Source organism: Lampetra fluviatilis, chromosome 2, assembly GCF_964198595.1.
Source record: "Lampetra fluviatilis chromosome 2, kcLamFluv1.1, whole genome shotgun sequence".
Classification (NCBI taxonomy): domain Eukaryota; kingdom Metazoa; phylum Chordata; class Hyperoartia; order Petromyzontiformes; family Petromyzontidae; genus Lampetra; species Lampetra fluviatilis.
In genome coordinates, this window is record NC_136276.1 from 8,677,209 (window position 1) to 8,695,644 (window position 18,436).

At 48.4% G+C, this 18,436-nt stretch overlaps 1 protein-coding gene across 3 annotated transcripts; it reads right to left on the reverse strand.

Moving 5' to 3' along the window:
• Positions 1-48: 48 nt before the first annotated feature.
• Positions 49-17,845, reverse strand: FASTKD1 (FAST kinase domains 1). Of its 3 annotated transcripts, none has more exons than XM_078867931.1 (18): positions 17,576-17,845; positions 15,765-15,798; positions 13,163-14,197; positions 12,707-12,775; positions 11,735-11,857; positions 11,043-11,352; positions 9,859-10,178; positions 9,289-9,399; positions 8,720-8,851; positions 7,804-8,037; positions 6,835-7,114; positions 5,774-5,888; positions 5,008-5,136; positions 4,117-4,248; positions 3,435-3,548; positions 2,547-2,694; positions 1,920-2,034; positions 49-1,802 (listed from the first exon to the last, which is right to left on the reverse strand). In XM_078867931.1, exons 3-18 carry the CDS (start codon positions 13,810-13,812, stop codon positions 1,674-1,676), a joined length of 3,111 nt encoding a protein of 1,036 aa, XP_078724057.1. In that variant the 5' UTR covers positions 13,813-14,197; positions 15,765-15,798; positions 17,576-17,845; the 3' UTR covers positions 49-1,673. The 3 variants fall into 3 exon arrangements, with proteins under 3 accessions (XP_078724057.1, XP_078724062.1, XP_078724051.1); XM_078867936.1 differs by having other exon boundaries at positions 9,859-10,070; positions 17,463-17,845; XM_078867925.1 differs by having other exon boundaries at positions 17,463-17,845.
• Between the last annotated feature and the right edge of the window lie 591 nt (positions 17,846-18,436).

Here is an 18,436-nt window from a genome sequence, read left to right on the forward strand (position 1 = left end):
AGAAGCCAGTTTCACTTAAATACAGTTTATTGTCCAGAATACAAAAATATTTTGTAATATTTAGAACGCATAATTCTACGGGTATGTTGACAAGCACTATATACGTATGGCATGTCATGATGAAATATCTACAAACCAGGCTATACATAAACCCGAGGTCTCGTACGGACATCTAAAAATTATCCGTGCGCGTGTATAAACGTGTACGTGTATATACAGTATTAATAGAGAATAACCATGATAAGAGGTTATCCTGGCTAATACCAGTGTTACCGCCGAATATCCAACACCTGTCTTGTGTGTGAGATGGGCATCACCACGAGATGTCTGCAAGTCGTGGATGGCCTTCCCACAATCCGTGCTTGTCGACTTCTTTCCCCTGTGCAAGTCCAGGCACAAGAGCTTCCTTTTTGCACCTCTCCCAATGACTAAACCCATGGCCAAACAACCCTCAAAACTGAAAGGCTTTGGGAGGCCATCATCCAACAGTGGACAGATAAGGGACTGCAGATCGACTGCCTGCACCTTTATAAATTAAACTCCAGTTTCTATCGTGTTTTGAGAAGCAGTGGCATTTAGATGCTTTCTCATTCTAAACTGTATTTGTCGGGTTTTGGGCCTTCTAATGTCGTACAAATAGCAAGATGAGCCTCCAGTGGGCATTGGCATCGTCTACAACAGAGTAGTGGGGCCCTGGGAAATGAAGGCATATTGCGCTGCAAACACATGTAGGCACTATACAACTCCAAATGCTGTATGGCTACAGCTCAATACTCTACCCGCCACCAAGCAGCATATTATGTGAGGACAGAAACAAATGTATTACAAGTATCGAGTACAGAACAGTGCCGGATTATCCTAGTGGCAAAAGTAGCATATGCTACAGGCTCCGCACTTTCAAAGCATTTAGCCCCACGCTAAATGCTTTCAAGCTATCAATTCCTGTTCAGTGATTCTGCACTTGCTCTATTACTACAGCACTATACTGTCTTCAACTTTTATGAACGGCTGGGTTTTTAAGGTAATAGATTTGTCGTATTATCTGGCTGTATAGCAAATGGAAAAATACAATTACTTTACTATGCAAGTTAAAAAATCGTGTTTAAATGTTTTTTTAAAATTTAGGGCCCCTTTATAACATATCATACAGGCCCCGCACTAGCTTAATCTGGCACTGGTACAGAAGGCTGAATTTGTAGGCGTGCACAGAGGGCTGGATTGTTATTTTGACAAGAGCCCATTACTGATGGCAGAAACAAAGTTTTTGCAAAACACTGGATGAAAATAAGCATTCAACAGCACGTGAATCGGACCTTTGGTGTGCAATTACTCACCGTGTTCATTGTGTAGATTTATGTATTCACATGATATGTAAAACTGTAAATACAGCATATACCCGTGTGCACACGTACCAACGGACTAGCATATACACAGCTTGTCGACACTAGACACACATCAATAAATACATACCTACGTATATTGCAGCCCTCGGGCATTTTAAATCTTCTTAATAAAGGCCAGCAGGTCGGGCTGATTATGGCATTGGCTCGTTAGGCACAACTGGGTAGGGGTGGAATGGGAGGGTAGACACAAAACCAAATCGCCGGTGTGGAGAGCAGTGTTGACACAATCCTGCCAGTCGATCTCCTCGTCACTGTCCGTCCTCCGTCTCGTTACTCTCCTGCTCGTCCTCGCCATCCTTCTTCTCCTATTTCGTACGGAGCGAAGAGCTTTTCTTTGATGTAGCGGACCCAGGCGGCCCGGCTCGACAGCTCCATGGAGTTGAGCTCGAAGTGGGGGATCTTGAGAGAAGACAGATGGAATTTATTTATATTTGAGAAATTGATCAAATCGGGCCTGAATTGAAAAGGAATCCAGTGCAACGATTTAAGAAATGTCAATGCGGGAAATATGGTCACCTGCACGACACGGTAACCAAGGATCTCCAAGTGCCGCATTTTTGCGACGACAGGGCCCTTGAGCCGGCGCTCGCCCTTACAGAAGGCACGGCCGTCCAGAAACTGCACGGCGATTCTGCCACCACGGTCAGATAACGTACGGATCAGAGACATGGTGACAAGAACAATGCATCAAACACTGAAAATAAGCATGGAGAGACGCAAGCCTGGAATTGCATTGCGATACAGCAGCGCATGGATTAGAGAACGTACGCAATTTAGCAGACATTGGTTAAGAAAATTGGCTTGGGTGGGAAATGTTGCAAGGGGGAATGATGGCAGTTGGGCGACACAAATGATGAAGTGGTAGCCAAAGAAGGAAACACACCTGAGAGACATCCGAGAAGGTGGAGCGATGAAATTAGCTTGTGTGGAGGTGCTAAGTTGGATTGTTACAACCACAGGACCATTATAGATGGTGACAGATTAGGGAGGCCTTCATCTAGCAGCGGATCATCGCTGATTATATAATGGGTTCACGTAACCCCTCTAGCCACTCGAGGCCGCTATATTCACCACAACGTGTGGTGAATGTTGCTGCCTTTAGTCCGCAACATCCCCACCTCCCGGTTTTATCTTGGCACTCACCTCTGTGCTCCAGGGGGCAGTTCCCTCCGCCCCGTGGCCCCAGCATCTCCAGACGCCCATGGACCCAGTGTGGCCTCGGGCCCCAGCATGAAGCCGCGTTCCACGTACGGCACCGGCCGCCCTTGCTTGTCTAAGATGCACTCAAAGTCTGTGACACAAGTTAGTGTCCGAGTTAGCATGGGTTTGTGTTTGTGCCAACATGGGTTTGTGTCAATTCTGTGGTCTGTGCTACTTACTAATTCTTCCTGCAGACCACCTACAAACAAATCACTCTGAATGCACCCGATCTCACTGTATCCCAGAAGCTAAGCAGGTATGAGCCTGGCGAGTGACCACCAACGCTCGCTGTAAGAGTGAGGTTGTGAAGTGTGGCCAGAAGATGGCAGTGCTGAGTGTCACCCCATCATTTGCGCGATGGGATTTCTCCAGAACCTTCTGTTTTCTCCGGCATGAGGCAAAACACTAGCGAATGGAGTTGGCCCAATATTCCAGTGTAATAATTGTCTTGATGCTTGTCAAGGCTATACTGGATAAATAATTGATATCAGATGAAGTATGCATGTACCTGTGTGTATGTACTGGTTACCTTTTGAATGACAGGCAGACCTGTACACATACAAAGGTACACATACGTGGAAATGCATTAATGATCTCATGTGCTTCTTCAAAGGCCTAGTTCAAAATGTCATTAAACCTGTTCCAGTGAACACCCTGTTATCGGGAACTTTATACCAGGTCCGCAAGTGGTTCATTATAATGAGGGAATCCTATTGCTTTTTGGGTTGCGTTTTCTTTCAAATCTAGACTCTGCTATTCCACAGAATGACTCGAACGAACGTGGCCGGGAGCTCGCCATTGCGACGCTCACGACGAGAAGGCTGCACGCACCGACGACGTGGTAGTACGGCGTAATGGCAGAGAGCTTGGCAAAGCTGATGCCACCCAGCACCTCACACAGGATGCTGTAGATCTGACGTTTCACTGGGTACGTGGAGCTGCGCTCTGTGGGGGAGGGGAACACAGGAACAGGATAAGTTCAGGGTTAGGGAGTTCGGGCAGGGTTAGGGCAGGGTTAGGGGTCAAGGCAGGGTTAGGGATAAGGGCAGCGTTAGGGTTGAAGGCAGGGTCGTGACCGCTACTATGAACCACTTTTATCACTGCCATTTCATAAGAGGGAGACGATGATGAAAACATATGTGGTTCTTATTAGTGTATGTACTTTGTATGTGTGTTCGGCTCAGAACATTTTGTACCACCCTCAAATGTTAACAGACTACTCAATAAGCAGACAGTGGTGGTCAGGGCTTAAATTTTCACTGAATATTTTCCAGGTCCCTGATAGACTGAAGAAGACATGTACCTAGTATACACAGCCACAGCGAGTTATACTGGATGTGATGTAAAGGTTGCTGACATATTTTTCAGGTCATTGACCCAGACAGACCCGGCTGAAATTAAACCCTGGTGATGGTGATGCGGTAGAAATGGAAGGCACTGGGGGTGAGGGAGACAACAAGAATGTGAGTGTCGGAGAACAAACGATTTTAAAGTGGGCGGTTCTTGGCAATACCTTTCGTAAGCGACTGCTGGCAGTGGCGCTCATGGAACCAGGGCACCCGGAACTCCGGCGCCTCGAGGCACACGTTACGATTCAGCTCCATGAGTCGGTCCTGCAGGGTGAGCTGTAGGTTCTCCGGCACCACTGGCCGTGCCGGGACGGGGGCCGTGGTTCGTCGGGGTTTTTGGGAGGTGGGGGTGAATGCAGACATGACACCATAAGCGACGGGTAAAGGAACAGCGAGGCACAGCCCAAGAAGAAACTCTTGTTGAAACAAGCCTAGCCTGTGCATCACAGATTGCCCGATGCCAGTTTGACGCCCCATTAAACATAAGACTTAGAAAAGCATTATCTCATCAGATATTATCAATTCAGTGCTGAATGCAAACCTCCCCAAGCCATCACCATCTCTCATGGTCGTGTGATGCAACAATACATCTCGCACCTACAGGGCCGTCAAAGAGGGAACACTTCCTCTGGAGTGTGTTCCCTCTTTCGGCTGCCACTCCATTGTTAGTCTTGACCACCGGCCACCATCCCTTCTAGCGACGCATCCTGCCCCAGCCCTCTTCATGACTGTCAAACGTGCACTATTAGGTTGTTTTAATATCACTGTGGCTTCAGTCTCACATGTGATTTGATAATTACCTATGTCTATCCCATTAGTATAAAAAATACATTAGCATATCATCGGGATATGATCTGTAAATAATCTGCGTAAACCATTACGAATGTATACTAAGCTTGATCAGTCGATGTATCATAGCACGCAGAGTCCCCAAAATATAACATCTTTACAGTGTTTTTATCTAGACACTTCTTCTGTTGAGCTTGAGCACCATCGAAAAATCGTTGTTTGGCGTACAAACAAAATGCCAAAAAGAAACGAGCACAACTCCTCACACTCCATGTGGCGGTCGAGGCGCGTGAGGAAGGGCAGGGAGAAGATGGTGCGCGTGAGCGACTCAGGGTAGATGTTGAGCAGCGACAGGACGTATCCCAGCAGCAGCAGGTGGAACGTGCTGCGCTGATCTGTTCGCACATGCACGCAGATCACCACGTGTTCGACAAGCAGCAGCAGCAAGTCACGTGTGTCAATTCACCTGGGCTGGGAGCAGTGGCAGAGAGTGCCTGTCTACGCCCGAGAAGCAGCACTTTGGAGGCAAGGAATGGTGAATTCTGTATAGAATTGTGAGATTCCCAAACTTTTACACACAGACGAAATTTCATGTCTGTGCGTGTAAGTATTGAGTTCAAATGAATAATCTTCAGTTACATTTTTTTTATAGTATGCAGCAATAAATCCTCTTTTATTCCTGGGCTGGGCTGAGTTCAAGTAAATCCTTAAGGCTGGAACAATTCACCATTCCGGCGATGCTAATAATTTTCAATAATCGGTATCACAATTCGATTCAAGGAACATTCTGTATTTATCTATTTAAACAATGCCGTCAATGGCAGCACCTCAAGTGGCTGCAGGGGTAACGCCAACCCATTACAAAACATGGATAATAAACTTTGACTTTTACACGTACCATTCAGTGGAAGCAACGTTAATCTAAATAACATTAATCAACATTAATGGATGAATCCTTCTACCTATCTAAAAAAGTAAATGCTATTTTACGAACACAAAGAGGATGCTGTTGCCGCTCGTGCAGGCACTGACCCAGATGTGGAGTGATGTGCTCGATGCAGACGTTGAAGAACTCTTCGCCGTTGGGAGGCTCGTAGTTCATCAGCGCAAAGAGGAGAATCACTGTGTAGCAGGTCTTATAGTGAATCTGTGAATGGAGAAATAAAGAGCTTAAGGCAGCACAAATTAAAACAAAAGTTACTGTGTGGTAAGTCGGACAGTGGAGAAAAATGGGGAAAGGAAGAGGCAAAGATAAGCGGAGTAACGATTTGGCTGGGTGGCTCAGGGGTCGGTGTCCTCAGCCAGCACTGCTGAGATGCTGGGTTTGAATCCAGGCTTCAGTTGATCTGTGATTAAACCGAGTGCCCAAGTGCAACGAGTTGATGGTCTCAGCCACTTTGCAATGAAGTACACAAATATCGATCAAATTACATTTGCTTTTTCACTTAATCTGGCTACATGCCAGCTCCGATATGAACAAATATCAGTTTAACTGTAATGCGACAACATTTCTAGAGCTAGGCAGAATGTGTGGGAAAGTGCACCCCCGAGTGCGTGGGTCTCTGTATAAGTATAAGGGTCTTTATGGGCGTCACTGGTGACCAGGCTGACACCATCAACTCACTATACCCGAGTATCCCGTTTAACCACAATTCTGTATATTATTTTTCTAGTTTGCATTATTCATTTAATAGTTTTGCAACAAATGAAGACCCATATTTAACAGTGAGGATCTTTGTCTATAAACATGCGATAATTCACCAACATTGGTAGGGGCAGGCCCAACTCTACTGATGAGATGCCGAGTGTCAAAACCGGTCCAGAGTTTGCTTGCGTTGAACCAATTCTGCTGAAATTATAACACTCCCAGATGGCCATGTGGCTGATGGGATGTGTCAAAAACGACTTATACTTTTTAATGTGGCGCAGCAGATATAGGATAGATACATGTTGGCTGCTTATTTATTCAGTCTGTGCAAGGGTATGGTGGGTTCCCCTCCCCTCTTTGCCCAGGTGCAGTTGCAACTCCTACCACACTTGAGAGCTGTGTAAATGATCGTGAGGATGAACGCGCCACCGACGCCGCTACCCACCTGCTTGATGTTGTGCATGGCGACGGCGGCGATGCTGTCCAGCACCTCCGGCTGCAGGTAGTAGGTGCTGATGAGCAGCTCGCAACAGCGCAGCAGGTTCCCCGGGTGCACCTGCGGGGCCAGGCGGCGCAGCGCCAGCATGGCCTCCTGCAGCACGGCCTCCGTGAACCACGTGCCCTTCACCAGGTGGTGCTCCTCCAAGAACGCGTCCAGAGACTCCATCTGCTCGAGTCGAGACAGCGCCATGTTGCGCAGCTGCGGCAACAGCCGTGACAGGCGGCTGTTGGGGATGGGTGGGCGAGGGGGGAAAGAGGGTGTGGGGGGGGGTTGGGTGGTCCACATCAAGTATATTCGCAAGGACAAGCCGGGGTCCATTGCATTGCTCAGCTATGGCCTCTGCAGGCCAGATTCATGCCCGGGGGTGGAGGTTACAGTAATGTCCCTGATCTATAGCCAAATGATTCCCGACTAAGGCGATAATGTATGCACGAGGATCAAGTGGTTATGAAAATCATTAATTTGATTCATGTCCATGACATCTTGGAAATGGTTGTAAAAACTAATTAAATTAGGTGCATATGTACTTTCAGCTTATGTCCCTATACAAAAGGCCTTAGAACAGTGGCTTGTCCTAAAAACCAATTGAGTGTGGGATATTCGATCTTTGTACGACTAGTTTTGTGGCAAAATGTTACCTGAACGTGTCCCGGGCCTTCCCTTAATCAACTAAGCCTCGTTGAGACAGCAGTGTAGGAACATTGACACTGGGGAAAGGTGTCTAATATGGTGCTGGCCATGGCCTACACAATCCCCCTTGAGCACCATTAGTCTTAACAGATATCCACTGTGAACACTTTCCCCAACAGGAGAAATACCACAATCCAGTCGTCACACATGCTGCGAACTCAGCTAAAATGCCAGCGATCCCTGACCCCGGACCCCCTTCACTCCCTCCCGGGAGCTGCGCACCTGTCGGCGCCGAGGGTCCGCACCCTGCGGTTCGCCGAGTGCCACTTGGCCAGCGCCGTGCCCAAGTTTGCCAGGTCCGCCAAGCTGGCCTGCGGGATCAAGGCCTCCATGCGCGACGAGACGACGTCGGCTGCCGCCTGCGAGCCCAGGAACGCGTGCGCGGGCATCGGCAAAATCGCGAGCAGGCGAACCAGCCTCCCCGCCTCGTTCATCCCATAGGCACTCTGCAGCAAACTGTGTGGTGGGCAGTGGTTGGGAGACGGGGGAGGGGGGGCAGAATGGAGGAAGGAAACATCTGTGTGGCGTTTTGAGATGCAATCACATTCAGGTATTTATAAAGCTAACAGTATTGAAGATGGAGGAGCAGGGGAGATAAGTGAGCGAAGAGAACAGGGGAGGTGGAAACAGGATAAAAGCGGGAAAGGAGAGCACATCGAGGAAGAGGGTAGATGTAAGAGAGTCACAATTTCACTTCTGAAGAGTTGAACTCGCTCAATAAGTAGCGTCTGGTGATGGTTAAGTAAAAAGGTTGCAGCTACGCGAGTAAGTTTGTAATGATTCATCCACTCATCAGTTAAAATCGATTTTATACTGTGAATAACACACATCGAGTCGTGAGAATGTATTATTTTCAACTGAAATTATATGGAGCAATTGTTTACATTTTTATTGTTTGTCTTATTGTAGAGACTCAAGTCTAAGCCGATAGGCAGGAAACAATTCCCAAGTATTTCTCGGACGCACGCGTTAAACTGCTCTCTGTGATTTAACAAATTGATTCTTCAACTCAGGATATGACATCGATAGCACAAAAGGAATAAACTAGGGAGGGAGGGGGAAGAGACCAACAAAAGAGTTAAAAAGAAGCGGACGAGTGAGTGTAGGTGGCACGTCCCCGTGTCCCCGCCGTGCTCACGCGAGGATGCGTGACGCGAGCAGTGGCATGAGTGCCGTGTCCACGCAACGCAGCTCCAGCGCGGCTTGTGTGGCGCGCACCAGCTCAGTTGTGCGGTACGTGGGCAGGTAGTGGCGCATCATCTCCATTGCTCTGGCGCACGCACGCACGCACGTACAAACACACACGTGTACACATGCACATACATGGCGCGCATACACATATCTCCTCCTGACCTCTTGGCTTCAATATCTGGCCGTGGCTGACATCGGCGGTGGCGAGTGATATTGAAGCCAGTTCTGGGCTTGCCGGCTTTACCAACCCACACCGACAAGCATGGTTAAGTATAGTAAAACAAGGCTCATGGCAGACCTTTGGGATTGGCTTGGTTTAGTGAGTGAAGTGATAATGCTCTATAAACGATGCCAATGTTGCATTTAGGCCAACGGATTTCATAAACAAGATAGAAATACACGACGTAAAAAATAATCGACTACTGAATCGACAGTTGGCACCGTTCAAACAAAATCGCTGGAGCAGAGGGTGACATTTTCCACGCCGACGCTTGAACCACCACCGGTGACACCTACTTCTGGATGACAAGAGGGTTCTTGCATCTCATCTCTGCTATGCCCTCCATGAAAAACGTCGACTGACTCTTCGAAAACCGGTCGATGTGCTTCAGTATGGCCTTCTCCAGGCTGTCGGGGCCACAAACAGAGGTGGGGGTGGGCAAGAGACCGCAGCACATTTAGTAGAACACAAAGTGCAATTTCAAAACCAACTAAAGACCATGGGCCTGTCTTGGGGTGAAACAGAGAAAGCTGCTAAAGACCGTCCGCCATGACGTGGGCTTGTTGCGGCCATATGCTCCCCAAGGAGCGAAAAGGAGTAAGATAACAGTGCAATTTCTTGGTAATAATAAAAAACACAATTTATAACGCACGCTACAAGCCAAACTGATCAAAGAATTGCCCAAACTTGGGAGACAAACCAGTGCTAAGTTTGACTATTCATGAATATGAAAATGCTTTTTACTTGTCGTCTTCCACACTAAGGGAATACTCTCGAGGACAACACATGTGAGAACGCATTTCAGAATCCACACACGTATGCACGTCTTAGATGATTATATATATTTCAACGGTTCCTGCGCTGACCTCCTGCGGATGTCCGGCCCGGCGAGCGGCCCGTAGACGGTGAAGACACGCAGTGCGGACTGCGGGTGTGCCATCGGGTTGGCCCAGATGCCCATCATGATCTCGGCGTCTTTTCCCCGGGACTCCTCATCCAGCTCCTGCAGAACCTGCGTCTCGTCGGCCCCATGGCTCTTTTGGCCGTCGTCGCACCAGCTGTGCGGGGGCATCAGCTTCTGCAAGCGCTCGCGCGCCGCCATGTTGAAGGAGGTGCTGTTGTAGGACAGGCCCCGCAGGTGGCGCAGCACCGTGCACACCTTCGCTATGTTCATCACTGGCAGCAGCTACACTCAGCCGGTATCGTTCAAGCACAGCCGAAATAACATGAACATTTTACACGTCATTGTCAATTTTGTTCATGTGTAGTAAGAGTAGTGTGTCAATGACACATTATTTTCAAATTTTTTAGTGCTTTTTTTTATAAAAACGTACTGGAAATATTGATAAGTTAGAATGTTTTTTTTTTCAAGAGATTAACAGCAAAATTTTAACAGGCCAACAGCCAATGAAAATGTTGTGCGATGTGATAAAAGTGCTATGCGCAGATGAATGGCACTTGTAGTGAGAAACCCTAACTTAACAACCCAGGCAGCCACCCGTCATTAAATTAGGTTCTGGAGTGTAGTTAGTTGCTAGTCTCAGGTTAGTCACCAATGACTGCATAAAAAAACCATGACATACAATTTTGTTCTGTACTTAATAGCAGCTCTAAGAATTAAAAACATGTGTTTAACTGTCATGCGATGAACATTACTCTTAGTTGCAGAGTGGTAGGAGAGTGCTTCCCTCTATTGTGCAGACCAAATGTAACTTTAAGGGATCTCAGAAGTAGTTGTGACATCAGCTTCTATGGGCTATTCACTACCACAATGGACTGACTGCACCGCTCTGTGAGAGATTTAAATGGAATCAGTTCATGACATGACCTCGATAGCAAAATTGGACTAGAATTGGTAAAAAGACTGGACTGTGTTCGTTAACGAAATGACACACGGATCATGATCATGTATAATGACAATGGAAAAAAAAGTAGAAAAGTGTACAAAAAAGCACGGAGAAAAGCAATTGGACAACATTTTTAAGAAAAAAACAATACATTTTAACCAACGAATCATAACATGCCTAGGGTGTGCAAGCATGCAACGTACGTTTGTCAGGTGCTTGGCAATGCTGTCGACGAGCGATTGGTGCATGTGCTGCGACCCCTGCAGGAATTTGAGCATCCACAACAGCGATCGGTAAATGCGCAGCTGCTCCACCTTCCAGTTCTCCACGCCATCACTCTCCATCCTCTCGGTGGTCGCTACTGCAAGGTCGTCCTCCTGTGTCGCTCTTGATGGCATCGATGTCTCCTGCAGCTGCAGTTTGTCTAGCTGCTCGATTGCGGCGTCCACCATTTGCAGGCGCAGCTCCGCCGAGACCACTTGCGTTGTCGCCAGCATGAACTTCGACAGCACTCTGATGCGACGGGGAGACAGGTGGTGAGGCGGGGCATGGAGGAGAGGGTGGTGGAGAGAGAGGTGGTGCTCGAGAGAGCTTGCGAGAGGGAATGGGATGGATGCGCAGGCTTGGCGAGCCTGCTGTGCCATGAGAGACAAGGCTGGGATTTTCAGAGAGATGGTGGCGTGAACGTTTGTCCATATCTGAGACCCTGGAATAAAGTGGCTGTGTGTGTGTACTGTACATTTTCACGTGCGCATGCGTGTTCCCATTTCTACTTAAAATCTGTGTGGACGTGCATATGCAGGTGCATGTGCCAAAGTATGAGCGCATGCATGTGCGTACGTGTGTGGGCATATACATGCATACGCGTGTAAGAGTGCACCGCTCAAATGCTCACCTAATATTCAAGTTGTGCAGCTCCAGCCGCAAGCGCTCAGCAATGCGCCCGGCTGCACGGCTCCTATGCAGCTGCTGATCCATGAGGCTCATCGCCAACTTGGACAGCTGTAATAGCGGCAGCCTGCAGGATGCACGAGTCTCGATCACAGCCCACGACGATGAGCTTCTCGCCCAACCCAAGCCCCCCACCCCCCACCAATGTTACCGGCCTTCTCAGTAGCGTGACATCGGTGGCAATTGCCCTGGTGCACGGAATTTAATTAAATCCACTGTCCAATTTTTCCGGTATTTTCAGGTTGGCACCTCTGACCTGTGGGTACCAGTGCGCAGTTGACCACCTGCACACTCAATAGCTACAAATGTTCTGCAGAGCTAACAAGGGAGGGTCTTTGCTCCTGCACATAGCCAAACGGGGGCCACCAAGTGTCAACATTTTTCTCAAACGGTGCAAACTCCCGAGTGCCATTTTGCCAAAATCAAGTGGTGAATCAGCCATGATAAAGCCACTGCTGGCTGATTGTCTCCCTAAGCCATCACCATCACTCATGGTCCAGCAATTAAACAATCCATCTAGCCCCTGCACATATGCGGATTTAATTGCTCCATCACTGCAGTGAATGTCCTCTCACGCGTTTTCCTTCTTTGGCTGCCACTCCATCATTAGTCTTGACCACATGCCATTATTTCTTCAAGTGATGGCTCTAACTTGCATATGTTCTCTCATACAAGTGTCCCTCTTCTTGTCACTCTCTGTGCTTTGCACACTTTGTAGTTTTGTTTCAGTGACCACAACAAACAAGGGAACAACACCTAACATTTGGGGAGGGGGCATATTTCCTTGGAAGACCGTAGAAAATGTAAAATCTGAGATGTAGGTGCGATGCCAAATGTGGAAGTAAAAAGTTACAAGAATGTTGTGAAGCAGGCAGAAAAATTACGTGAAATATTGCGAACGAGATTCAAGCCTCACCGGTCGATGCGTCGACAGCCCTCGACCGTCAGCTCCTGCACGAGCGAGTCGTGGTGATCCACCTTCAACCTGCAGCAGGAAAATCCCAAACATTCCAATGTGATTCCCCCACTCCACTCCTCCTGATGACATCATTAAGTGTGCATCTCCAAACCGTTACACGTCATATAACGTATTATACGGTTGAAATGTAACGTTACTTGAAAAGGGATGTTGTAAAGCATATTGTGTTCATGCAAAGGATGCACGTGTCCAACGGAACCACTAAAGGTGCTAAATTCTCTACAAACATAAAAATTTATTTTGGAATCGAATCGTGACCCTGCATTCTTACATTTTATACAATCACCGGGTGGTGTGGAAAGGGGTAGAAGGGAATCATAAAAAATCTTAAACCCTTTTATCGAGGCTTCACTGTAAGTGCTCTCTTAATCCCACAACCCCTGCAAGCCGTACCTGAGTGCGGCAGAAAGAATCCCGACGAGGTCGTCATCGCCCATCTCGTACAGCCGGCGCACGACAATTGTGCGGATCATGCCAAACTGCGGGTGCTCCCGCAGTGAACCCAAGGGCTGCGGCCGCGGTTGCTTTTGTCGCTGCTGCTGCGGCCACCACTGCCACTGCTGCTCACGCAGGACGCACAGCGCGCTCAGCGCATGCAGAGCGTGCTGCTCGTTTAGTTCAGACGGACTCCGGCCAAACGTGTCAAGCAGCTCCACCTCCGAGTGGCACGCCCACAGCCGCTCCACCATCGGGTCTGGCGGCACTAGCGGGCTCGCGTCCCCAGAGAAGGGAGGTAGTGACGGCGTCGACGGTGACAACAATAACGTCGATGCTGCTGGTAACGACGACGATGACAAGGACTGCATCTGCGGCAGCATCTCCCCATGCCGCCTTGCGCCGCACGGACGAGACGGAGCCCCCGGACGAGACGGAGCTGGAGGGAATGACTGTGCCGATAAAGCGAAACTGTGCTTGAACTTCCACGACGTTGGTGTTCTTGGAGGAGGTGATGGCATTCCGTCTGGGCTGCTCAAGCGTCTCCACCAACATGATCGTCGCAGCGATGGAGCCAGAAAAAAATTGGGATGCAGCCGATACATCATGGCCAACAGTAAAAATACTAGCCTTACACGCTGTTTTGTTTGTTAGCTGTTACTGGGTCCAAGAGCACAGGAGATAAATCTCAGCATCGTAGGTGTAGACCGCAGCCTACCATGTTATTAAGTCAATGAACAGTACAAATGTGTTTCTGTTAAATACGAGACGTTATGAACCACAAAATGAATACACTTTACGATTGATCACGATGATAATGGGCTGAGCATTTTGCAAGTGGTTATTTTCCAGTGAGGACTCTTTCGTCAATGGTTGTACTTTTCACAATGAAGACTGTTTCAATGTCAGTCCAGACTCTTTAGCCAAGCTCCGAGGACACTATCCCACTGGGGTGCCATCAAAACGGCATGCTTCGGGTTGCCTCCTTGAAACCTGAAATGAGAAGGGACCTGACCGATTACAAATAAACTTATTCACATTCGTCATAACACTGCCTTAAAAGGAAAAATATTAAACAGGTGACATTACGAGCAATTCACATTTTTCATAGCACGTGGATTTGTTGAAATCCCGTTGGCACAAGCCTGGGTATTTTCCATGGCATGTGATGCAACAGCAAACACCAGCACACGTATTCCATGCTGAACACCTACTCGATAATAAATCAGAACTCATCGACAAACACGCAAGCTAGAATTGTCATCATTAGCCATTGTCTTATTCACTGCTGCTTGAAGACGGAAGTCGTGATAAAACACTTATTCTCGTAGGTCCTCTGCGATGCGTACTGTATATTCTTCCATACTCATATTGACTGACAGAGGCGTCTCAATACAGTACATCAAAGTGGTTTCTTTAAAATCAGACATTATGACACACAGACTTACAGAGGCAGGCACAGACACAAAGCCAACACAAAGCCAAGTGAATATACACGGAGAGAGACCAATGCAGAGAGACAGCAAATCACAGAAACGACACAAAAACGACGAAGCAGACAACTGAAGGAGAAGATACTTAACACAGATATATGGCGACAAGGGACGCGGGACGAGAGAGACACACGGTGAGAAAAAAAAGATAGAGACTCAGAGACAGTCGGAAAAAAAACTCAACAAGTGTGAGGCCCTTTCCATTTAAAGCTTTCGTGAATGCAGGGATTCATATTCTTGGTTCTTTCGGTAAAGTCACGTAGAAGGGAAATAATAATTGCGTTGGGTTTTCACACCTGATGATGATTGCTTGTGTTGCAATCGAAATGTCGTGAGAATGTTATTGTTTAATTTTGTATTATTTCCCTTCTACGTGACTTTACCGAAAGAACCAAGAACAAGTGTGGGCCCTGTGCAAGGTGCACGTGGTTCACTCGCGTCAAGACGCCAACGCCGGCAGGCCCCGTGACGTTTTCAAGTTTCATGTATTAGGTATAGCCCTGTGAGCCATGCGGCTCTTGAGTCGGGTGCAACCGCAACAAACAAAATATGAACAGAGAACATCTTAAAGCGACGACGCGCAACAGAAACATCCTGGAAAAACCAGCAAATCTTCCAGAAAAAAATACCCACTATATTACAACGCTGTGTGCAAAAATCCCAATATGATGCAAGCCAAACAATAACAACTATAAGACATAATAATAGGGGGTTTCCCCCCTCTTTCTGGCAACAAAACCGAAACCTTTTTACAAGGATCCCATTCCACCATGGTCCTGGCAGCCACGGTGAACAATTTACCCTGGTGGGTTCACGCGCTCATCACGACAGCTTTAGACGGCTTACGTAGCCGTCAACACATAGGGTTTACCTGTATTCTTGTACAGGGAAATTGAGTTTTCAGATCCATACGGCGTACAGACGTTTCAATACGGGCAAAACATTGTTTTTTTGTCTATTTGTAAGTATTTGTTAGTGTTTCTACCTTTGTAGGATGAGCGTTGATATTGATGACCATTACGGTCAGAATTGGTCTGTAATAAGATAGGCACTGATAAGGGGCTTACCTTTTAAGAAGTTTCCTTTAATCCTTCACGATTCCTGTCACGGGGAAGAGCAGAGGTCCGCAATGTTAAAGTCTACTCCACTACTGCATACAGTAATTTGTCCAAATGTTTCGTGTTCGTGAAAAAACACGTCCCACGATTATCTTTAAGAATGCCGCTTGCTGGACAGAAACGTGGCCCTTGTGGGGGAGGAAGTACAGCAAAGTAAGGATGCGTAGTTTTCACCGCAGTCAATCAACATCAATGATTTCCTGTAACTGTTTCGCAAAGTCTCTTACACAAAAATAAAACCAGAGGCGAACCACATAACACGAGGACAAGCCGTGTAACAAGCCTGTACGAGACGCCGCAACAGGTAATCATTTGAGGCCGAGTCGACCTAGGGAAGGCCAGAACCGGTTCAGATCATCGCCACCGCTGTTGGCCGTCAGCGCGAATCGAACCCGGGTGGTCAAGTTCGCAGCGCACCGCGACACACACACACGCACTAGTCACTAGTGTACACACACGCACTAGTGTACACACACACACACACGCGTGTACACACACACGCACTAGTGTACACGCACTAGTGTATACGCACACGCACTAGTGTATAGTGTACACACACGCACTAGTGTACACACACTAGTGTACACACACACACACACTAGTGTACACACACACGCACTAGTGTACACACACGCACTAGTGTACACACACGCACTAGTGTACACACACGCACTAGTGTACATACACTAGTGAACACACACACGCGCACTAGTGTAGACACACGCACTAGTGTACACACGCACACGCACTAGTGTACACACACACGCACTAGTGTACACACACACGCACTAGTGTACATACACTAGTGTACACACACACGCACTAGTGTACATACACTAGTGTACACACACACGCACTAGTGTACACACACGCACTAGTGTACACACACGCACTAGTGTACACACACACACACACGCGTGTACACACACACGCACTAGTGTACACGCACTAGTGTATACGCACACGCACTAGTGTATAGTGTACACACACGCACTAGTGTACACACACTAGTGTACACACACACACACACTAGTGTACACACACACGCACTAGTGTACACACACGCACTAGTGTACACACACGCACTAGTGTACACACACGCACTAGTGTACATACACTAGTGAACACACACACGCGCACTAGTGTAGACACACGCACTAGTGTACACACGCACACGCACTAGTGTACACACACACGCACTAGTGTACACACACACGCACTAGTGTACATACACTAGTGTACACACACACGCACTAGTGTACGTACACTAGTGTACACACACACGCACTAGTGTACACACACGCACTAGTGTACATACACTAGTGAACACACACACGCGCACTAGTGTAGACACACGCACTAGTGTACACACGCACTAGTGTACACACACACGCACTAGTGTACACACGCACACGCACTAGTGTACACACACACGCACTAGTGTACACACACACGCACTAGTGTACATACACTAGTGTACACACACACGCACTAGTGTACGTACACTAGTGTACGTACACTAGTGAACACACACTAGTGTACACACACACACTAGTGTACACACACACACTAGTGTACACACACACACGCACCGCGTGCACACACACGCACGCACACGTGTGTACACTAACGACATCACACATCTACCTTTATAAACGTTGTTAATTCCTCACGGGACAGCGCAGAGTCAAGAGCAAGCCCACGGCACCGTTTCACTTTAGCGCAGTTTCGTCAACAACAGTCGGAGGGCGGCTACCCACCCCGCACTTGTTTCCACCAGGCACCAGCAGCAAGAAACAATCCAGGGGCAGTGGTGGTGGTACAAGCTGCACGTGTCTGTGGTGGTGGTACAAGCTGCACGTGGTGGTACAAGCTGCACGTGTTTATGGTGGAGCCAGGCAGGCTGCAAACCGGCCGATCATTTCATTTCGTTCGAGTCCTCCTCCTCCTCTGTGCGGCCATCTTACGTGAGGGGGCAACGTCATTGACGTTAAGCGTTAGAGCGCCTCGTGTACGTCGTCGGACTTTTACTTTCGTTCGTGCGGGCCGATTGTGGACGCCGAGCAACAAACTACAAAGTCTCACGATTAATTGAAGGTGGTCCAAGCGCTGTCAAGTGTCTCCGTATTAGTTGTGGATCGGGCACGTTGGCGTCGTTGTGTTCATACGTCGTGCGGTCAGCTCTGGATGACCCAACACAGTCGGACACTGCAGAGGTCATCGACTGAAGACGGTCACTGATGAGCGTGAAAAAAGTTTCTTCAGTTGAGTGTAAAAACTAAAAAAATTACGCGAAATCCTCAACTTCGGTTCCTCTACAAAGATGGCTCCCCGCGGTTTCAAGCCGTGCGTCGGAAGAGTCGCGGAGTCACCCTCGACCCCTCCCCTTGACCCCCCTCCACCATCCCCCTCGACTCCCCCCACAACCCCCCCCGACCCCCCCCCACAACCCCCCCGACTCCCCCCACAACCCCCCCGACCCCCCCCACAACCCCCCCGACCCCCCCACAACCCCCCCGACCCCCCCCACAACCCCCCCGACCCCCCCACAACCCCCCCGACCCCCACCACAACCCCCCCGACCCCCACCACAACCCCCCCCGACCCCCCCCACAACCCCC

Excerpts from the sequence above, each read along its gene's own strand:
- FASTKD1 (XM_078867931.1), bottom strand. The coding sequence starts at position 13,812 with ATGATGTATCGGCTGCATCCCAATTTTTTTCTGGCTCCATCGCTGCGA. Across the intron at positions 11,858-12,706 it reads GGCTGTCGACGCATCGACCG|GCTGCCGCTATTACAGCTGT; the intron begins GTGAGGCTTGAA and ends TGCATCCTGCAG. Across the intron at positions 7,115-7,803 it reads CGGACCCTCGGCGCCGACAG|CCGCCTGTCACGGCTGTTGC; the intron begins GTGCGCAGCTCC and ends CATCCCCAACAG.